At 41.0% G+C, this 23,624-nt stretch overlaps 1 protein-coding gene across 10 annotated transcripts in view; it reads left to right on the top strand.

Moving 5' to 3' along the window:
- The window catches only part of NSUN6 (NOP2/Sun RNA methyltransferase 6), a 59,447-nt gene extending 45,694 nt beyond the window's left edge, over positions 1 to 13,753 (top strand). For 9 of the 10 annotated variants that reach the window (XM_038390892.2, XM_038390891.2, XM_038390893.2 and 6 more), the window contains 4 exons: positions 5,761 to 5,905; positions 7,687 to 7,835; positions 10,019 to 10,144; positions 13,521 to 13,753. In XM_038390892.2, the coding sequence (XP_038246820.1) occupies positions 5,761 to 5,905; positions 7,687 to 7,835; positions 10,019 to 10,144; positions 13,521 to 13,733 (633 nt within the window). In that variant the 3' untranslated portion in view covers positions 13,734 to 13,753. The remainder of the gene's footprint in view (positions 1 to 5,760; positions 5,906 to 7,686; positions 7,836 to 10,018; positions 10,145 to 13,520) is intronic. The other variant, XM_043509406.1, reaches the window with a different exon arrangement.
- Positions 13,754 to 23,624: the final 9,871 nt, after the last annotated feature.

Below are 23,624 nucleotides of genomic sequence, written 5' to 3'. Positions count from 1 at the left end.
TGTTACAGTGTTGACTCATATTTAGCTTGTGATCCACTATGACCCTCAGATCCCTTTCTGCAGTACTCCTTCCTAGGCAATCATTTATCATTTTGTTTGTGTGCAACTGATTGTTCCTTCCTAAGAGAAGCACTTTGCACTTGTCCTTACTGAATTTCATCCTATTTACTTCAGACCATTTCTCCAGTTTGTCCAGATCATTTTGAATTTGAATCTGATTCTCCAATGCACTTCCACACCCTCCCAGCTCGGTATCGTTCGCAAACTTTATAAGTATACTCTATATGCCATTATCTAAATCATTGATGAAGATATTGAACAGAACCAGACCTGATTCCCACAGGACCCCACTCGTTATGCCCTTCCAGCATGACTGTGAACCACTGTTAACTACTCTCTGGGAACGGTTTTCCAACCAGTTATGCACCCACCTTATAATGGTTCCATCTAGGTTGCATTTCCCCTAGTTTGTTTATGAGAAGGTCATGTGAGACAGTATCAAAAGCTTTACTAAAGTCAAGATATACCATGTCTACCACTTTCCTCCATCCACAAGGCTTGTTACCCTGTGAAAGAAAGCTATCATGGTTTGATACGATTTGTTCATGATAAATCCATGCTGACTATTACTTGTCACCTTATTATCTTCTAGATGTTTGCAAATTGATTGCTTAATTATTTGCTCTGTTATCTTTCTGGGTACAGAAGTTAAGCTGACTGGTCTGTAATTCCCCGGGTTGTCCTTATTCCCTTTTTATAGATTGGCACTATCTTTGTCCTTTTCCAGTCTTCTGGAATCTCTCCTGTCTTCCATGACTTTTCAAACATAATTGCTAATGGCTCAGATATCTTCTCAGTCAGCTCCTTGAGTATTCTAGGATGCATTTCATCAGGCCCTGGTGACCTGAAGACATCTAACTTGTCTAAATAATTTTTAACTTGTTCTTTCCCTATTTTATCCGCCTGTGTTCCTACCTCATTTTCACTGGCATTCACTATGTTAGATGTCCAATCACCACCAACCTCAGAGAAAACCGAAACAAAGAAGTCATTAAGCACCTCTGCCATTTGATGTGGCTCAGGACAATTTATCGCCCTATCCTGCATTCCCTGGACAGGTTGGTTCACCTTTCTCCATCACTCCTGGAGTCCCTGCACTGGTGGGAGTCCCCACGCACTGTCTGCAAAATGGTCTCCCTCGCTCAACCTTCTGCAGCCAAGTCGTGGTTACCGACATATATCCCTTCTCTGTTGAGGGGTGTATCTGGACTCAATGAGGATGAAGAGCCTGTGGTCGAAACAGGAGGCCACATTCCACATCAATGTGTGGGAACTTCAGGCCATCCACAACACACATTGTGCTGTCTGAAACCATATCAGGCATTGAGTGGTTCACATACTCACCAACTACCACCGCAATGTACTTGTGAACAAACAAGGGGGAGCCCACTCCAGATCACTCTGCCTGGTGGCGATCAACCTGTGGAGGTTCTGCATCGAAGAAGACATCACTTCAATAGCTGTCCATTTACCAGGGGTTCAGAACTGCCTTCTGGATCATTTCAGCAGGTTTTTCCTCCCCAAGCCACAAATGGTCCTTGAAGACAGAGGTCCTTTGGATGGATTTCACAACACCTGGTATCACCACGATTGACCTCTTTGCAACGAGGAAAAACAGGAAGTGTCATCTGTTCTGCTTTCAGGAGGGGTTCAGCCCAGGCTCCCTCTCTGACGCTTTCCACTGCAACTGGCAGTCAACCTTGCTGTACGCATTTCCTCTTATCTCAGGCTCAAGGCAGATTGAACCAGACTCATCCTGATCACCCCACTGTGGCTGAGACGGTGCTGGTTCTCAGAACCCCTTACTCTGTCAGTTCAGCCTCCCATCCACTTCCTCCCCTTTCCGACCTTGTAATACAGGACTGTGGCTGCACACGGCATCTGATGTTCGGCTCTCTGCACCTTGTGGCATAGCTGTTGCATGGCTGAACGAGGAGAAAGAACACTAGAACAGCCTATTTGGTGAAGTGGAAGAGGTTTTCCATGTGGTCCTTGGCCTGTGGGGCCCATCCGGCAGAGACATCTGTCCAGGACATCTTGGAGTACTTGCTACACCTTCAGGAATTGGGCTGAGCACTCAGTTCTGTAAAAGTGCACTCGGCAGAAAATATCGGTGTTTCATCCATCTATCCAAGGGAAATCTGTTTTCTCCAATGCCATGGTGACAAGATTTCTGCAAGTACTTCTCCACTTGCATTCTCCAGTCCCCTTGTGGGAACCAAACACAGATTTAGCAGCTCTAATGGGGCCTCCATTCGAGCCCCTTGCTTCCTGTCTGCTGCCCTTTCTGTCTCAGAAAATGGAATTCTTGATAGCTATTGCCTCTATCAGGTAGCTGGGCAAGTTGCAGGCCCTGATGGTGGGGCCTTCTTGCACACACAGTTCCTCAGGGACATGGTTATGCTCTGGCCACACCCGAAGTTTGTATACAGGATGGTCTGTTTCATTTGAACCAGGTGGTGTATTTACCAGTATTTTTCCCCAGGCCACATTCCTCCCCGGAGGAGCCAACACCTCCATACATTAGCTCCCTCTAGCCTTTTGACTGAACAGTCATTTTCTTTGCCTCGTCTGTTCGTATCATATGCAGACTGCATGAAGGAACAAGTGGTCTCTGTGCAGACCATCTCTAGGTGGATAACGTCTTGTATCAAGACTGTCTATGAGATAACATTGGTTACGCCTCCTCAGCAGATATCGGCATGTTCAATGAGAGCACGGGCAATTTTGGTAGCATTCCTCAATTACATTTTCATATTGGATGTTCGTAGGGCGGCCACATGGTCATCCATCCATACATTTACAGATCATTGTTTTTTCCAGAGTGGATGCTAGTGTCAGGTGAATGGTCCTGTGATCCTTGCTTATATTCTGATCTCCGCCTCTGGATGGGAGTACTGCTTGCTAGTCATCTACTTGGAATACATGTCTGCATCTACAAGGAGGAGAAGGAGAAGATGATGGAGGAAAGTTACTTCAAGATGTGATGCAGACATGTATTCCAGGACCCACCCCCTGTCCTGTCTCCATTGGAGTCTTCCCCTGGATATTGGGCGTGAAGGAACAGAGGGAGGTTGGGGTGGCACAGCCTCATATAGTGAGGGAAGGGGCTACAGACACAAGGCAGGAGTATCTCCCGCCCCAACAGGTACTGCTAGGCAAAAGTCTATGGCTCCATTGCACGCGCACACCTATCTGGACTGCACATCTGCATTACATCTCAAAGAACCACAGTTACAGAAAGTAACAGTTTTTAATGACCCCAACATGGCCTCAACAGCAATGGTTCTCCACTCTATTGGATTTGTCAGCGGCAGCTCCAATTTCACTCCCATTGCACCTTTGACCTCGAAGATCATGATCGACTGCTTCATCCAAGCCCTTCATTTAATGGCTTGAAGGCTCCATGGCAAAATCCTAGGGAGCAGTCTGGCTTAGTGCAAGTTCGACATACGTTGTTAAATAGTAGAAAGTCCTCTACCAGAGCTGCTTACGTTCATAACGGAGGCATTTTCCCATTTGGTCTCATCAAAGCAGTACTCTATCCAGCATGTCCTGGACTATCTATTGCACCTTAAACAGCAGGGGTTGGCGATTTCTTTTATCAAAGTTCAGCTGGCAACAATATCAGTTTTCCATCTTCATGTGGATAACCATTCTGTATTTTTTGGTGATATGACATTCAGATTTGTGAAGGGCCAGGAAAAGTTGTACCCTCAAATAAGAGAACCTGTCCTTCCTAGGACTTGAACCTAGTTTTGTGTTTTCATAGGGCCACTGTTTGACCCTTCAACAATGTGCTTCTTACTGCACCTGTCTCTAAAAGTGATTTTCCTGATGGCTATCGCTTCAGCCAGGAGGGTGGCCGAAATGCATGCAGTGACATCTGAATTGCCTTATACAAGCTTTTTTAAGGATAAGGTGTACTCATGCTCTCATCTGAGATTTCTCTCTGAAGTGGTGTCTAATTTTCATATTACCCAGACAACTAACTTAGCCCTCTGCATTGGAGTTGTCTGGCAAGAAGGAACTGAGGGCGCTCAGGGGTAGATGGGCCCTTTACCGTCACGCAGTGGAACACAGCAGCAGAGGGTGCTCAAGCTGCCCAAACAGGTACCACTAAGAGAAAAATTTCCAACGCTTGTCACAGGGTGCATTCACACCAAGAGTGGAATGGACACGTGCAACACATCTTAAAGAACAACAATTAAAAAAGGTTATTAATTGTTGTGGGGGAATGGATCAGATGCAACGGGGCCTGAAGGCAATGTGAGTGCTTAATGTTGGGAGGCTAAGCGAAAATTGTATGTCTGACAAAAGGAGAAAGTCTATTACATGTGAAAGGGAGGCATGAAATTTAACAGTTGGAGGAAGACGAAGGAGAAAAAACACACAAGCATGTTGTCCTTCCAAAAAAAGGATAGCGAGAGAGGAGTCAGGACTTGCCCATACCAAAGCATTTTCAGTCTAAAGGAAAGGGCTGTGAGATTGTTCTTTTATGTGAGAGAGAGTGGGGAATCTATTCTAGTAATTTCAGAGAAAATGTAACGTTTATTAGCTGAATTGTCATTTTTGACTGGAGTGGAGTTACGTATAAAATGTGAGGTGAGTTAAATAGATCTTACAATTTGCAACAGAATGTGCTTCAGTAGCTATCTGTGCATTCACAGTAGGACTTTGCAATGGTTAGTTGTGTGTACTTTAAAAAGCCATACAATTTGCTGTATGTGACCGTCTGCTTGAAGTAATCAATATGGTGCTTAGGGAGGTGGCCAGCCCTTCAATATAGGAAAATTGCAAACATGCATTACGCATTCAGTAGGTAGAGCCATGAAATTTACAAGTGAAGCGCTTCAGTGTGGTGATGAAGAGTTTCTATATAGCAATGTGCCTTTGCCATTGTTTTACTTCCATTTATAGTTTTTGCATATGAAACAGTTTTCATAATTTAGTGCTCATCTGCAACTTTTAGACATTAAATATTTTTGATTTATAAGGAAAAAAGTGTTCCTCTTATTATGTGTAACTGTAATTCAATCCAGAGACTCTACCAACCTCAAACCACAGGAGTAAAGCTTCAGGAGAATGCAGTTGTTGAATTGGAATTATATAAATTAATGTACTTCCTGAACATGTATAAAATAAGGCTTCTCTAATTTGTCTGCTTTGCTTTGCTTTTCTGGTTGTAAAATCCATTCCCTCCTACATTTATCATTTTCCATGTTGCATTTAATAAATAATTTACATTTCTAAAATGTTTGTGTGAAATCTTGTGATATACTTTTGAAACATTACTTGAATATTATAACCTCAGTATATTACAATTATACATCAGATAATATAGACACTTTTGGGATGGGAGTCCATTAAAATATTAATAAAAGCTGGTTGATAAAATATGAAAACATTACTGATTTCCTTCCCCCCCATTTTTAGTCAAATATTCAATGAACATTTTCTGACCAGTTATAGAGATGATCAGAAAACAGGAAAAATGTTTATGAATGAATTATTTTCATTTTTTCTTCCCATTTAAATAACCCCACAAAACTTAGATTAAAATTTTCTCATGAGAATTTATTTTTAAAGTAGAGAAAAATGTGTGTGTTATGAATTGGAGCTTAAATGAAAGATAATAGGTATTGCTGCAGCTACTCATCATTTTAACCACTACATTTGGTGCACGCTTCACTTTTTCAGGGTGAAGTGATAGCCATGGACAAGATAGCTAACAAAGTCAAAAAAATCAAGCAGAATGCAGCATTGTTGCAGCTGAATTGTATTAAAGCATTTTGCTGTGATGGAACTAAGGCACTTGCCATTGGGAAGAGAGAAGATGGACAAGGTAAAGTAAATGATTTAAGAATTTTGATATTGTCTTTTAAAAGAAAATGATGATAATCATATTTTTGCTAGTGCTGTTAATCCTGCCACAATAACCAAAGTTCTTGAAACTTTGGCACATACCCAGGGTGCTTCAACACTGTGGATATCCTTTTACTTTCTACCCTTCTGCAAGTATCAGTTTCTCAGTAGTGCACATGCAAAACTCTTAACTGTCTGTTCTTATTGCAGCCTAATGTGCTTAAGGAGGCATTCATTCCTTCTCCAGATAATATCAGAGAGACTGCCTATTAAGCCTGTCTTCATGATAGCATTTAAGCCCACACTCTGAATTTTTGGGGTTTTGTTAGTTCTGTCACATAAGTGACTTTGGCAGATCACTTAGCTTCTGTGTGCCTCTGAATTCCCATCTGTAGAACAGGATATTAATTTTAACTCCCAAGAGTACAGTGAAGCTTAGTTTGTTAATGTTTGTATAGCTATTTGATGGAAACAGATGGAAAGTGTTATAGAAGCCTAGAGCATTATTTTTATTTCATTTGTTTTTCTGACTTGCTGTATTGATGACTCTGGTTCTGTTCCCAGAATGGAAATTTTTAAATGGTATATTTTATCTTTGATTCTTTTTCATTTGCTATGCAAACTAAATTGTATCTTTTCCAAAAGGAACTGTTAATTGCTTTTTCCTGCTTGTTCAGAAAGGTCAGTAGCTAGCAAAATTAAGTGTTTGGTTGCATAATTCAGGCACTTTTCTCATGTGGGGCAGTCCTTGTTAATGCCCCATAACTTACAGTCAGATTGATTTCCAAGGTCAAATGTAGTGTTTTTTGTAAAGTTTTTCAACAAATATGTATGTATTTTATAATAGGTGGTATTTAGTGCTTTTCAGGTGAGGAAGCAGCAGCAGTGGAAAGAGCCAGACATAGCACATGTAAAATCTATTTAGGATTTACTACACATCTCTACACTTAAGTCTTGCAAAATGCTCTGTATTCTAGTCCACAGTCTCACCTGGGCAACAACTGCCAGTTTGGGGAGTGCTGGCATATGGTTGGCTAGTTGTAGGATGAAGCCACCAACTCATTTTCACTTGTGATCTAAATTTAAATTTTGGTAGGCGTGAGCAGACACAACTTTCTCCCTCACTGTCTACTCCCAGATGTACATGGGGAACCAGTTTCTCTTGTCTCTGAGATCCTGAGTTGAGGAGTCACCCTACTCCTGGTATTGTAAGAACTTGTACAGCCCAGCAGGATTCACAAGAAGGGACGGATTCAGGATAGGGAGTTGCATATTCCCTTCCTCCACACAAGCAACTCTGAATAGTATTCTTATTGTAATTTTTGGAGCCACTTTGCGTCTCATTGCAGACTTTACCACCCAATCAGTGCCACCTAAAAGGGGTGGGATTGGAGTTTTCATTGGCACTCTTTTTTAATATTGTATTTTCAGTACATTAAATTAGGATTCAGAAATGCTAAAGCCAAGATTGATCTCAAATTGTTTAAGTTCACAGGGTTGTAAAGATAGTGATAAGTAAAATGCTTCCTTCTCAGGAATGAAATCTATACAGTCGTTACTAGCTGTGTTGCTCCTGTAGATTAGGTCAGTTTTGCAGACACAGTATATAGAGCACAAATCCTCGAACACTTCATGTCAGGCAATCAGTGACAGCTTGCCACTATCTACCGGTGAAGTCTCAAGAAGAGAAACAAAGGCTGTGTGTAATGTATAACTAACTGGTTTGCTGCAGTTTTTAAAAATGTCAATTGCCTTTTGCAGAAGGCCCTCCATTCTCATCAGAGTCATTTGATCGAATTCTTCTTGATGTTCCTTGTAGTGGGATGGGACAGAGACCAAATATGGCCTATTCCTGGACTCTAAAGGAAGTGACTTCTTATCAGCCATTGCAACGCAAGCTTTTCAGCATGGTATGTATGAATCATTAAGTAGCTAAAGAAAACTGCACATAAATAGTTTTACAGTTAAGGATTACTTGGGTGCAGCTTACCTCATCTGAATGCAGTCGTCCCTCAGTTTCTCCTGGCTCTCTGGTACATGGATGCTGTGGTGTATTGTCCAGAGGAACAAAAGTCTTCCATTCAGAGCAAATAAATGTCCGAAATGAAGGGCTTCTTTAAAATAATGCTTCCCTGTTCCTGGGCTGACTCCTTCCCTTTGATTGTAGGATCTACACCAGTTCTGTACTGCTCCCTGGGTCAGGCTTTCAGTCCTGGGCACTGGCACCACTGATAGACCTTTGCCTTCCCCCAGCCCTTAGTGCAGGGCTCAGCCTGAGCTAGACATAGCTTTTCTCCAGGGTCTTCCCTGGTCATTCCTCTTGATCAGAGAATGAAAGGGCAGGGGCTTTCCTCTCATCTTCTATGTAAGCCAAGCCTAGGCCTCTAAATAACTAGGTCTCATGCCTATGCTGCTGCGTTCTTGCCCCAGATCTTGTCCTACAACTTCTTCCACCTCTCCCTAGGAATTTTCTGCATAGTCTGTAAGACTCCTTTCAGGTCCTGTCACCAGCTCTTTGACTCACATTGCCCCGTTTAGGCTCATTTGTAGCTCCCTCTCAGCAGGGAATAATCACCAAGCTTGGTACAGCCCCTGGAGAGCTCTCCTTAACAAGCTTCTGTTCCTTTCAACTCTTCTTCACCATAGAGAGACCCATACCATCCTGGGTGAGCCCCACCAGCAAGCTGGTGCTCTTCTCCAGCTCCTTCCTTATCATAGAGAGACTTAGATTAGATTATTTCTGGTCTCTCTCTCATTTGGAAAATGCTTCTGCTTATATATCCTGCTCCCGTTTCCAGCAGACCCTGCTTCTAGCCATAGTTCCCAGAATACCTGACCTAAAAGGGGTGGGTTTGGAGTAGGAATGTGTTTGGCCCAGACTTGCCCTTAAAAGGCAATGCACCCTCTGGTAGACAAGAACACCTCACTGATAAAAATTTCAAACTCCAGTTGATATTCCCCCTACTGCAATGGATTTACCCACTCATCTCTTCTTAAGTTGAAGAGTACTGTACTATTTCCTGTATCATCAAATCTGTTTGGGGATTTCACATTTTTGTATCCTTATCTTAAACTAGTCTACACTTGAGGGATGTTCATCTCTTGGATAGACCGTCAGCAGAACCAATTGAATACTAGGAAGTCTTAGTGCTCTGGTTCCTACTTTCAAGACACCTCTTCTTTTAGATCTCTCCATTGCATACTGCCTTGCTCAGAACAAGATGAGAAAACAGAAGTTGTGTTCAGCTCAGTTTTTTCTTATTCACAGCTGACTGAATCAAAGAGAGGAAGGAAAGTTTAAATCCTTGTCTAGAATCCTTCAGATATTTACAAAACAAGATCAGTTGTTTTCCTCTCTTTCAAAAGACTTCTGCTTTTCCTAGTCATGTCATGTATCAGGTACTATTAATCTTACAGCCTTAGAACATCTGTAGATATGTAAAGATTCTTCAGTGTGTCTTTGAACTGGTGTAATTGAAGTACAGTAAAGTAATAGGAAACTATATTTTCTTTTCTAATCCTTTTGTTCCACCAGTTTCAACAGAAGATGGACTAATAATCATAGTGTCAAAATATGTGGGAACAACATCAACTGTCAGTCACTGATCGAAAGACTCTGTGTCCGCATTTTGCTTCAGCTGATGAAAACAGATCCAACCTACATCTGGATGAGTTACACAGAGCTTTCCAGAGGGATGTTTTACAGATCTTGAGGGAGGAGGTCACTTCCCTCAGCCCAGGAAGCTGCACAAGCTCTAATGCTAATAGGGCAGGAAAGGCTTTCTAATTGGTAGGCTTCTGTAATACAAAGACTGATCTTTCTTCCAGAAGTAAACTTGGAAATGTTAGAAGTTATATTGCATCCCTTGAAAGGGACAAAATGTCTATACAATTAACTGGATGCCTGAGTCCTAGACAGAAAGATTCTGGCCTAAATAAGTGTTACATTTACCTACTGTACCATAATGGTTCCAAATAAATACGCAAATCATAATCAACCTTTAAGAAAACTTACTACACTACTATACTGTTCAAAGTAATTCTGCATTTAAGATGTTTATACCATGAAAGCTGAACCACCATTTCTTTCTAGGCAGTGAAATTGCTGAAGCCAGGGGGCATTTTGGTGTATAGTACATGTACAATTACACTGTCTGAAAATGAGGAGCAAGTTGCCTGGGCCCTGGAAACTTTTCCCTGCCTCCAGCTTCAGTCACAGGTAGGAACAGTTTCAGTTTACTACATGCAAATCGGTATGCAAGTTTCAGCACTGGAATTTTAAGCAATATGGCGAAGAATTCTGCTGTAGGATGCTACTCTGGAAACAGTGAAGAAATGGTGAATGTGATTTCCTAAAACATATTTCCCTCATTGCAGCATTTTTAGTTTCTGCCGATCTGAACAGCATATGGATTTTTTTTTTAACATCTGTTTGATCTGTGTCATTACAATAATGGCTGTGAATAATGGGGAGGGATAGCTCAGTGGTTTGAGCATTGGCCTGCTAAACCCAGGGTTGTAAGTTCAATCCTTGAGGGGGCCATTTAGGGATCTGGGGCAAAAATTGGGGATTGGTCCTGCTTTGAGCAGGGGGTTGGACTAGACCTCCTGAGGTCCCTTCCAACTCTGATATTCTATGAGTCTACTCCTTTCTGTTGTGTGGTAAGATATTTCTCAGAAGAATACTATAAAATAAATTTTAATCTACTAATTAGCAAAAACTGAAACTCCTGGTGTGTAACATCCATAGATAGTAATGGACTTGCAAGTAAAAGTATTTGAGGAACAGGAAAGTCTTGTCACCGGTAAGTGACAACATAGTGTTGACCAGGAAAATGGTCTTTCACAAAGTCTTTCTATTAGCATTCTAGATGCTGTATGCTGCTGTAGAAATGTGCTTTGTAACAACTAGCCAATTTCACCTTAGGTAACATGAGAGGTTGAGAGCTATAGAACACATGGTGATTTTCATAGTGAATCAGCACATATCTAATTGCAATTCACTGAAGGGAGATTAAATGGCTTTACAGTCATGCTCCCACCAGTGTATTGCAGTGGTTTCATGTATCTGTACACCAGTCAGTCATTTAAAATAGAGAGTGATCATAGATAGCTCGTGACAGGCTAGCATTTTCCTTGTAGCTCTTTGTTCTTAATGCATATTTATACTTTTTTTTGTTCTTTTATTTCAGTACCTCACAGGAGGGGCAAAATAAATTTAATGAATGCTATTGAAATAGCTATAAGAATCATGTTAAGGATGGAAGAAAATGTAAAAAACTGCTGGTGGGGTGGGGAATACAAAGGTGGTTGTTAATACTGTATCTGCAAGTCACCCTGGCACAGCAGTGGTTCTCAACCTATTTACCGTTGTGGGCCGCATCCAATACTACCTGTGTGGCCCTGAGGATGTCACATGCGCTGCAGCTCTATGCTGATTGGGCTGTAGGTTGAGAACCATGATTAGTCCGCTACAGACCGCTACAGACTAGGGACCGAATGGCTCGGCAGCAGTTCTGCGGAAAAGGACTTAGGGGTGACAGTGGACGAGAAGCTGGATATGAGTCAGCAGTGTGCCCTTGTTGCCAAGAAGGCCAATGGCATTTTGGGATGTATAAGTAGGGGCATAGCGAGCAGATCGAGGGACGTGATCGTTCCCCTCTATTCGACACTGGTGAGGCCTCATCTGGAGTACTGTGTCCAGTTTTGGGCCCCACACTACAGGAAGGATATGGATAAATTGGAAAGAGTACAACGAAGGGCAACGAAAATGATTAGGGGTCTAGAGCACATGACTTATGAGGAGAGGCTGAGGGAGCTGGGATTGTTTAGTCTGCAGAAGAGAAGAATGAGGGGGGATTTGATAGCTGCTTTCAACTACCTGAAAGGGGGTTTCAAAGAGGATGGCTCTAGACTGTTCTCAATGGTAGCAGATGACAGAACGAGGAGTAATGGTCTCAAGTTGCAATGGGGGAGGTTTAGATTGGATATTAGGAAAAACTTTTTCACTAAGAGGGTGGTGAAACACTGGAATGCGTTACCTAGGGAGGTGGTAGAATCTCCTTCCTTAGAGGTTTTTAAGGTCAGGCTTGACAAAGCCCTAGCTGGGATGATTTAACTGGGACTTGGTCCTGCTTTGAGCAGGGGGTTGGACTAGATGACCTTCTGGGGTCCCTTCCAACCCTGATATTCTATGATTCTATGATTCTATGATTCTATGATTCTAGTCAAAGGCGTTGTCATTGTGCCAGAGCTGTATGACATCTATCTACAGAATCACAAATATGTCAGCTGAAATAGTTCTGTTACAATATCTAGTTCATTTCAGAGCCAATATTTGCAGATAGTAGGGGTATAAAAATAAGTGTGATCTTTGGATGCAGCTATTCTAAGATACTTCTGTTGTTTGTACTAGTACTTTGAGAGACTTTATCAACAGACCAGCTATAGTTCTGTTCTTCTAGGCTTCCACTTAGGCAGGGTGTTAAGGAGATTAATTGTTAATTTTACTGGATTATATGGTTGAGGAAAAGTCAATTTGATCATGGTTTAGCATGTAAATATTGTAATTGTGCATGTAGTAAATGTGCCTAGAGCAAGTAATTGGTGCATCTTTTAATTGAAATGTTAAAAAATAAGAGTTTGAGATAGTGGTATGACAATAAGAGTGGCTGGTTGTGTTTAGAAGTAGAAGAAAATAAACGATGTACTATCCAACATTTAACGGAGCTTGTGCTGAAGACTATCACATGCCCACGTTTCCTCTATTACCTGTTGATATGAATACAGTTGTCTTTGCCATCCACTTCCTGGGAGTTTTCAGGTTATACCTACCATATCCAAAATGAAATGCTTTGTTTACTATCAGAAAAAAGAAATCCTGATAAATTATAAAGCAAAATTCTCATTGAAGTAAATGGCAAAATTCCCATTGACTTCAGTATTGTTGGGATTTCACTCATGAAGTTGAACAGCATTAACTCACTGTCGTTTCCCATGGAGCTATATAGGTAGCAGGCACATATTGTGTTTAAACACTTGATATTTCAGCTGAATAAGAAACATTTTTTTTCTAATTCTGATACCAACTTATCTAGAGTTGGAATTACATTTCTGTCACTTTAAGACTAAATGTGCTACCTTCTTGTACTTGCTGAATAGTGTATAGATTTATTTTTTTTGTCACCACCTGTATTCTGTGTAAGAAGTACTAGTCTTTTGGGTCTAATTTTTCAGATTAGGGAGTGACATTAAACAGGGTGCATTCCCACAATAGTTCCATAGACATTTTATGATTTCTTGTAACTAGCTCTCCAGTAGCATGAGCTAAGATCCTCTTTCCTTTTCCTTATGAAAGGGCTATAACAGAACAAACTCCAAGAGCTAGGATCAACTTGGCTTTGGCTCATATAGCAATTGTATATTAAATATACTAAAGATGTTCAATTAAAATTATTCTACCAGTATGTTACACTTATCGTCCTATACATAATTTCTTGTTGAGTTCATATTTTAATGTGTGTTTTTAATTAATCAAAACAACAGTAAATGCAGACTAATGTAAATAAACTGCTTTACTTTCTCACTTAAAAAAGGACCCACATATTGGAGGAGAAGGCATGAGGGGAACTGGACTGTCACTTGATCAACTGAAGCTGCTGCAGAGGTTTGATCCATCCAGTGTGACGTCACGTGGAATGGATGTGAACTCTTTGCAGGACTCTAGGGAAGAAGACCTGATCTTGCTGGCAAATAAAGACTGTATAGGGTTTTTTATTGCAAAATTTATTAAATTGAACAGCAAATAGGCATTTAGCAAGACAACCTGCAAAAACCCCTTTTGAGTTAACTGGTCCAGCTGTTAACTGTTTCTTCTCATGCATTGTTGTCAAGCCAACAGGCTGATGACATGGTTGCTATAGAAGCAGTAACATCTCCCAGCTGTTCTACAGAACCACAGTTGCAGGAGGTATTGATTCATTTTTAAGTCTCCATTAGTTTTTGTATTTATAGTAAGTCAGTGGCGGAAGGAAAAGTAAATGGATTCAGATTACTCCTTGTTGACTTAATGTGTACAGTATTGCACATTAAGATTACTACTTGTTTTCTGTTTTAACTTGTTGGTTTAATGTATATAGTATTGCATAGGAACAGGTTTTGCTATGGGAATTTAAATTTTATAAAATGCAAAAAAATCCAGATTAAATACATTGAAAAATATAAAGTCAAATTTTTTCAAGAATGCTAGTTTCTATGGGGAATTTAGAAATTACTGCATCATTAAATAGTGATGTGAAATAGTCACATTTCACAAAGAGCTGTTTCATAAATTAATAATTATAACATCTCATCTCCTTTATTTTACTATAAGCAAGATTCTCTATTCATATTATAGACACACAGGCTTTGTAGCATATATTTTACAGTAGCATATGTATACTTCCCCTCTCACTTCAGGGAATGAAAGATACAGAGCTTCAAGCTCAAACTTGCCATTTTTTAGCCTGGATCAGTTCAGTAACAGCACAGCTGGACTGATTGACCAGAGGCAGTTTTAAAGTCCAATATCACTTACACCATGAAGGCTACAGTCTAATCATCTATGCCATTGGGATGGTGAAAATCTCAGCTTTTTCATGGCACATAGTATCACATTCCTGTCTCTACCTGGCAGATTATGAGATCCAATCCTATAATTACAGAATCATAGAAATATAGGGCTGGAAGGGACCTCATGGTCATCAAGTGCAGGTTCCTGCATGGAGGCAGAACCAGTTAAACGTAGACCATCCCTGATAGGTGTTTGTCCAACTTGTTCTTAAAAACTGCCAGTGATGGGACTTCATAACATTCCTTGAAAGCCTTTTCCAGTATTTAACTATCTTTATAGCTACTGGGCAAAACGTTCTATCTACCTAGTCCCACTATGTCTCCATGTTCATGGAAAGTACAAGAACAATTGAACACCATCCTCTTTTTAACAACCCTTCACATATTTTTAAGAGTGTTACCAGGTTCCCCCCTCAGTCTTCTTTTCTTAAGATTAAACAGGCTGTTTTTTAAAAAAATCTTTCCTTACAGGTCAGATTCTCTAAACTGGTGGTCCTCAAACTTTTCATGGTCACGGCCTTACCCCTGTCCTGTTTCCCCCCCTCCCCCCGGCCCTGGGAGCGTGACTGCAACTTGACGGGAGGTGCTAGGAATAAGGGAGCTAGGGACAGGGCTAGGAGTGGAGCCCTGGCTAGGGGTCAAGGCTGGGGCCAGCAGCTGGGTGCAAAGCGATCGCTGAGTCTGGGGCGGGACAGGGTAGCTCTGTCTTTCTGCCCATTGAGCTGACTGGCCTGCCCACTGACCTGGGCCCTGCCAGGCTCTCCCCACCCCGAACATTCCTCTGTTTGAAGTCCACAGTTTGAGGTCCAGTGCACTAAACCTTTTATTATTGTGGTTGCTATTGTTTGGACTTTCTCCAATTTATCCATGTCTTTCCTAACGTTTGGCACCCACAATTGGATACAGTACTCCAGCTAAAGACTGACCACTATGGAGTAGCACAGGACTGTTATCCATTTTTGTTACTGTTAATACACGCCAGAATATTATCCTTTTTCACAACTGCACCACATTCTTGGTTCACATTCAGTTCATGATCCACTATAACTCCCAGCTCCTTTTCAACAGAACCACCACCAACCCAATTATTCCTCATTTTTTTTTCTCTTCCTTAAGTGAAGTACTTTGATTTCTGGCCAGTTCTACAAGGTAATTTTGAATTCTAATCCTTTTCCCCAAAGTGCCTGCAACGTCTTCCTATCTTGGTATCATCCGCAACTTTTGTAAGCATACGCTCCACTCCAAGTCATCAGTGACATCATGGTAACTTGCTGCTTCCTCTCCTCTGTCTCCTTTGAAACATTGATGTGGTGGTTAATGTATCACAAACTGCTAGAGACTGAAATCAGTGCTTAGTGCCGTCTGAAAAAACATTGTAATCCACCTTGCAAGTGGCTTAAATGCTAGCTGATCAGGAGGCATCAGTCCTAATTGAGAAGGGAATTAAAAAAGATGGCAATGAGAATGGTTAACTTCAATAAACCTGCAAAAATGTATACTAATCCTGAATGCCTACAGCTGTTTGGTGTACGCAGACAGTGTAAGGGCTTGCAGGTTCGTGTAGTCTTCCTCATTTCCAATACAAGGAATATTGCTGGAACTGGCAATGTGTAGGAATGAAAATGGTGGGTGCAGTTCAAACAACTGAAATTCAGGGATTGATGGGGGAGTTTTTTTCCTTGTTTTTGATTGACAGCTTTTGTTTAAAACTATTACTTACAAAATGTTTCAATATTGAAGAAAAACTGTATTTGGTTTGAGTGAATAGCATGAATGGTATTTCCTTCTGTAAAAGTCAAATAGTTTTGAGTTCTCGTCAATCTATTTTTTACCTGAGATGCTACTGCTTGGTTTGCAATTAAAACAACCTAGTAAAAGTTATCAGAGTAGCAGCCGTGTTAGTCTGTATTCGCAAAAAGAAAAGGAGTACTTGTGGCACCTTAGAGACTAACAAATTTATTAGAGCATAAGCTTTCGTGAGCTACAAAGTGAGCTGTAGCTCACGAAAGCTTATGCTCTAATAAATTTGTTAGTCTCTAAGGTGCCACAAGTACTCCTTTTCTTTTTTAGTAAAAGTTATATAATTTTGTTACTCAGTGTGGTTTGTTCTTAGATTTAGTTTCTGCTTTTAGCTAAGGTTGTTTATAAATATGTTTATCATCTCATACATCATCTGTAAGCGATAGCTATTCCTCACAGGGGGAAAGGAATCAGTTTGAAAGCTCTTCTCTACCTTAAATGTCTACCCCTAGGATTAATCATAACTAGCCAAACCAATGCTTTTAAACATGGTTAGCCCTAAGTACACTTGGTGTAAAGTCCTGTTACTTAAAATGTGTTAGCTAGCAAACCCATTTTAAAAAAACAACCTGTTTTCCAACTCTAGACATGGCCACACAACTACTTAGTAATAGGATTTATTAGCTGGCAGGTGCACCTGTATGTCAATGCTAGTAAAAGGCATCACCATCTTTTGAGGAGAATGCCTGGAATTAAATCCTGTAAAGGTCAATTACAAAACTATTGGCTCTATTCTAACACACATGTACATTGAGAAGAGCAGGGAACTTCTTAGTTGCTGCTTTCAATATGCACTAAAGTAGGAGTTGTGCTGTGCAACAGTGAATTTGAAAAAGGCAGCAGTGTTGAATTGTGTCAGGCCTGTTGTGGTCTTTCCTACATGGATTAAAAAACACACAAATCTCTGTTCTAAAGCAGAGAACAGGCTCTGCCAAAGCTGATCTCAACTGACCTATATAGGAGTTCTCAGGAACTAAATTATAAACAACCCCAGCTTCCATTGTTTCCATTGCTACCCCACCATGTTATGCCAAGGGCCAAATTCCTTTACTGTTCATATCCATCTACAAGTTCTTTCTGATCCAAAGGGATTAATGAAAATTGTAGGCCATTTTCCCCTTCTGCTTTGAACTACAGAAGTCTAGTGTCAACATCAAGCTTCTGGTCCCCAAGCTTTATCCTCCTAGACTGCCTCTCCCAGTTACTCTGACACAGCATTATTCCTTTATAGTGTCTTTGTATTATAAGAGAAAAATAATTTACCAAAAGGGATTTGGTTACCCTAACTTCTACTGTGTGGGAATGTGGGATGGATGAGTGTGGTCAATTGACTCAAACTACTTTTTTTCTTACAATCTCTACTGAAGTTGTATTAAAAGCAGCTCTGAATTTTTTGTAAGCATTAGCAAGTGCTTTAAAATATCCTGAATAATCAAACAAATAACAAAATAGTGTAATTTAGTAATTAACTTATTTTAAAAAAAAAATCTAAACTTCAATTACTTTTTTTTTGGCTGAGATTAAAAAAAAAAAGTAAATGGTTGCATTACACTGGTTTAGTATTTTGTCATGAAAAATGAGTGCTGAGCTTTGAAGTTATATGACTGTAACTGTTTCTGCTTTGTAGCAAAAGACTTAAAGGGACACTTAAGAGTCAAAATCATATTGGATACTTGTTTTTCCTTTCCAGTCTTACTATAAAGAGAATGAGAGGCGAGAGTGAATATAAATTTATATATTGTGCTCCCTTTTAATCAGTCACTCTCTGTATGGTGACAGACTGGCTTGGTTATAGTAGGTTTCACTTTCTAGTACTTATGCACTACCTAGTGCAGAATGTTAAAATCCAAAATGAAGATGTTAAACATTGAATGAAAAAGGATTCTTGCTACAAAACCTAGATCATGTGACTAAACTACCTGACCGTAGCCCTTTAAAAACAAAGTCTCAAAGCAGTTTTACCTGTTTGTAGAAATGCTTAGAGATAAGCGGGGGAAAAAAAGTTTTACAACAGTACCAACTCTAGATATTCATCTTCATCAATGTAAAGGTAAGTACCTAAAGTATCATGAAAAAACAAGAGTCCTTGTGCCACCTTAGAGACTAACACATTTATTTGAGAATAAGCTTTCGTGGGATATAACCCACTTCATTGGCTTTCTGCAGCTCCCATCAATGGGAGCTGTGGGATGCCGCAGCCAGCTGCAGGCAGCCTTGCCTGCGAAAGGTCAATGTAAACAAACCGTCTCACGGCCTGCCAGCGGATTACCCTGATGGGCTGCAGGTTGCTCACCACTGTTCTATGTTATATATTTTTGATTGAGACTTCTAGAACAACAGTTAAAGAATGATAACTTTTCTAACCTTCATTAAATAATTTAGCACCAAATTTGGTTTCATACTATTATAATTTGTTGAAACATAGATATAGATGTGTGTGTGTGTGTATGTATATATATATCTATACATCTCTCTCCAGGGGTGATCAGATTAACAAAATATTTATTAAAGGAACGAAATTTTTATCTGATATTACACCTTGTATAACCCATTGGCTTTTAAAAGATGTGTTTGCTGCCTAGGAACACACTATTACAATGATGTGCTATAGAAAGAAATGGTGACCGTATGTGCCTATGCAATCCAGTTCTTATATAAAAATTGGAAGGTAACTTGGTAATTGGAAGAGACGTTCTGGGAATTAGACTGTGAGCATCAAAGCAATATTAGTATTAAGAGTATTCACAAGAAAATGGCATATGCATATTACATTCACAAAATGTTTCACTCCCTCACAATTAGGTGGAAGATGTGAGATATACAGGCAGAATGTATAATAAAGACTGTTACTTCACACTGTGAAAAGCAACTTTTCCATTCCTTGCCTACCTTGGTAGAGCTGCTTACGATGTGCTTTTCTCCTGAGGGGAGGGAATGGAGCAGGGTAAAGTGAAGATTGTAAAAGATTCAGAGGAATATGCAAGTGGGTATCTGGGACATAATCCATTCAATCTGAATTACTGGGAGCTCAGACCACAATGGTAAAAAGATATGAGAGAACTTACAGAAAAGGAAAAACTAAAGGATGTTGCTTCCTGAAAGATGATATAGGAGGCAAATTATGACAAATTATTAATATTAATAAATAAAAAATTATGTTGACAGAAAATGCATTACCATGAAATCAGGTTATCTACTGAATTTAAAATTTGGCTAATGAGCAGGAGTGGCATGTTCTGAAAGCCAGTTTCAGTGACTAACAAACCAACAAAGCTTAGAAATGATTAGCAGCAAAATCCATACTGTCCCACAGCTGTTCAACAGGGTGACATTCACTTCTGATTAGTAGGGCTGGGGAAGACTCTGACCCCACATGGTTTGTAGATGAGTAGCCACATAGGAGGGGGAGAGAAGAGGTTACAGCTGCTCTGCACTTTGAGCCTGGGTTTGAGGGCGCAGGGGTTCACCTCCTCCTGCTCCACCTACAAAAAAGCCAAACACTCTGTTTGTGTAGGCAAAAATGAGCTTCTCCCTCAATATTTTGCAAGTTTTTCTACATCTCATGGTGTAAACCACTGCCCTAGTTTGCTTTGGTTAAATAGGGCCAAATCAAGAAGTGAAACTGAGTAGTTACATACTACATTTTCAAAACAAAACAAAAACCCTCTTCTCCACTTCCAAACTCCAGAGACTGTAAATAAAAAAAGCAAGTGACATACTCCATTTTGGGGTTTTAATAGATTCATATACTATCTTTTCCTGGATAATGTTTAGTTGACTGATGGACTGCAAAATGATTTTTTAAACCTCCTGTCATTCCACCCCTCATCCCCATCCTAATCCTAGCTTCCTGCATACATATATTTGCTCTTTCTTGCGCACTGGCCTATATGCACAGAATATCCTCCCTGCTCTGATCTGAATGACCACTCCTCATTCCACCTTCAAATCACTCCTCAACAGCGCCGCCTTCCATGGTGTCTGCAAGAAACTGAACAACTGATAGCAGTTGGGTTGAACTGGGCCGTTGGTTAGCATCGATATGTATTAATTTAAAAAAGACATACAAAAAGGTATATAATAAAATGTGCATGTACACTGTATATATTCAATTGTATCCCTCTCCCTTCACCCTGCCTATACTGATTGTCCTGAGGGCAAATAAATAGGGAATTAGCAAGATACGTGTATCACCTCTCCTGAGCACGTTGCTGCATGTTTTATCATGCTTCCCATCCCTTTATCTTTTTAGCTTGACAGGATAGGGTGGCTGTTTCTTACTATGGGTTTGTGCAGGGCATATACGTGAGGGCCTTGATGCAGCTTGGGACCTCTGGCACTATCACAACAGAAATAAATATTACCAAACTTTGCAAGGGGCTAACCATCGAGGAAAAAGTACTTCACTACCGCAGCCTTTCATCTCCCCACCAGTTGAAGTATTTTAAAACATGCTGGTCAATACTTCCACGTGCCAAATGCTTTTCAACAGTAGAGCATAGCCAGCAGCTTATATTGCAAAAGGCACAGTGACAAGGCAGTACTACAACCACTTTCTCACTGGGGGAGAACTGTCATGCGCAGAATGATAAGAAAATGAAATTGCTAGTTCAAGGAATGCAGTTCAAGTATTGGTACAGTCCCAATATGCACTACATGTTCAACACAAAGCAGGATATTGTCATTGACCTGGTTTAGGGCACATGGTTTCCTTTGTGAAAGGAGAATGTATGTTCCGTGAACCAATAAATACTCCATTTGTCCCATACCTGGATTCCATTTATGTTCTTTGTTTACACTGGGCAGCCATGTAAAGCAGAGTTGGGCAAACTACAGCCCGTGGGCCACATCCGGCTCACGGGACCCTCCTACCCGGCCCTGAGCTCCTGGCCCAGGAGGCTGGCCCCCGGCCCCTCCCCCACTGTTCTCCCTCCCACGCAGCCTCACTGCGCTGCTGGTGCAATGGTCTGGGCAGGGGAGCTGTGAGCTCCTGGGGCAGCTGCAGAGCCCAGCCTGACCCGGTGCTCTGTGCTGCGCGGCTGCCTGTCCTAGTGCAGCTGTGCTGCCAGCCACCAGTGCTCCAGGCAGCATGGTAAGGGGGCAGGGAGCGGGGGAGGGGGTGTTGGATAGAAGGCAAGGGAGTTTGGGGGTGTGTGGATAGGGGTCAGGGTGGTCAGAGGGTGGGGAACAGGGGGGTTGAATGGAGAGGTCCCGGGGGGACAGTTGGGGCAGGGGTTCCGGGGGCAGTCCCGGAACAGGGAGCAGAGGGTGGTGGATGGGGCAAGGGTCCAGGGGAGACAGTCAGGAAGGAGGGGGGGGGTTGATGGGGCGGTGGGGGGCAGTTAGGGGTGGGATGTCTGGGGGCAGTCAGGGAGAAGGGGTGGTTGGATGGGGGCGCAGTCAGGAAGGAGAGGGAGGTTGGATAGGGCAGGGGACAGAGAGCGGGGGGTGTGGTGTGGATGGGCCAGGGGTTGCCGGGCCATGCCTGGCTGTTTGGGGAGGCACAGCCTCCCGTAAACAGCCCTCCATGCAATTTCAGAAACCCGATGTGGCCCTCAAGCCAAAAAGTTTGCCCGCCCCTGATATAAAGAGATGAACAAACTGGCAAAGTTTCCATTTATAGCTGCTTAGAGATTTCAAATGCTGCAAAACTTTCCCTAAGAAATACTTTGAAGACAAAAACCTACATGGAATGGAAGTCAAAATAAAAGGATAGGTTTTGACTGCCAAGGGTGGAAGCCACAGGTAGTTTCTGTGCAGGAACTAATTGACATACTAGTTGGAGTAGGTGAGAGAATTACCTTTCACAGCTCAGTAACGTCAAGCTGGTAAAATTGCTAGAGTAGGAGTGTAGAGGGCAAGGATATATAACAATGATCTGAAACATTTCAAACAGCAAATATACTTGCAACATGGGTTCCCACTGATGAACTGATACAGCTCCATGTTAAAAAAAGACCCCCAACATGTACATATACAGCTACCATTTGTACAAAGGTTTCAGAGTAGCAGCCGTGTTAGTCTGTATTCGCAAAAAGAAAAGGAGTACTTGTGGCACCTTAGAGACTAACAAATTTATTTGAGCATAAGCTTTCGTGAGCTACAGCTCACTTCCGATGAAGCTCACGAAAGTTTATGCTCAAATAAATTTGTTAGTCTCTAAGGTGCCACAAGTACTCCATTTGTACAAAGTCATTTGTAGTGTATCAGGTCTACAAACTCTCTTCATTTTGCTAGCAAGGTAGTTAGAATGTATACAAATAGTTAGAACTTTGTTTCTAGAAAGAGACCCTTACCGTCCCTTCCCCCAGCGCACACATTCAGTCAAATGCTGTTCTTGGATGCCTATGAGTGACAGCAACGGGCGTTATGATCAGATACCCGACAGGAAAATTTCACTCTCTATTTATAAAAAAAATACTCCAAAGTCTTTTTTAGGGAATAAATATTTCCCAAAGGGTGGAAACATAATTATCTAGACATGGAATTTTTTTTAAATGAATCTCATGCATTTCTTACACATTTCACTTTAATGATATAAAATACTTGGTCAAGCAATTCCCATATCCACCTTTTTGCAAGAAAATATATAAACTATAAACACATGCACAGTTTAAATGAGTACAACCCCAATTCTATATTCTTTATATAATCTGTGCTACTTACAAGCATGGGGAGTGTTTGATTCTTAAAACTAGTAAAATCATTATCTGTGATAGAACAGAATTTAATCTAGGCAGGTCATGGGATCTGAAGCCGAAAAGTAATACATTGTGTCCCACTTACCAGTAAAACAGGTATTCGGTGCACAACATAGTGAGTTGTCACTCCATTTGATTTCAACACGTTTCTCTAGTGAGTTCATAACGGATTGAACCTTTGGTTATAACAGTCCTTTTTCTGGGCTCTTACTGGCAGACACGCTTTTGGCTGAAGGATGAGCACAGACCTGGCTGCAAAGTAGGACTACAGAGTAAGTGGCAGGTGTAGAAAAAAGTGGAGAAGCTACAAAAAAATTTATTTTCCAACAAAATAACTCTCCACAAGCTGTGTAAACTTTTCTTACTAAAACAAATACTCTAAAACACAAAGATTTTACATTTCCAGTGAAACACTTACAGTAACATTTGCCTGTGTTTTTACTCTCCTGGAGTCTCAACAAACAGCCAGCAGATTTATGCTTTCCCAATTACGTGTAGCAGTAAACTGCCTCATGTTCCCTGACTGCAATTCAGATTTTGAAAATAACAGATAGAATAAAGAAACTGACTGGTTGGAATTTTGCGTAA

Source organism: Dermochelys coriacea, chromosome 2 (assembly GCF_009764565.3).
Source record: "Dermochelys coriacea isolate rDerCor1 chromosome 2, rDerCor1.pri.v4, whole genome shotgun sequence".
In the NCBI taxonomy this organism is placed as follows: domain Eukaryota; kingdom Metazoa; phylum Chordata; order Testudines; family Dermochelyidae; genus Dermochelys; species Dermochelys coriacea.
Note: the sequence above shows the minus strand (reverse complement) of the source record. Positions and strands in the feature narration are given on the sequence as shown.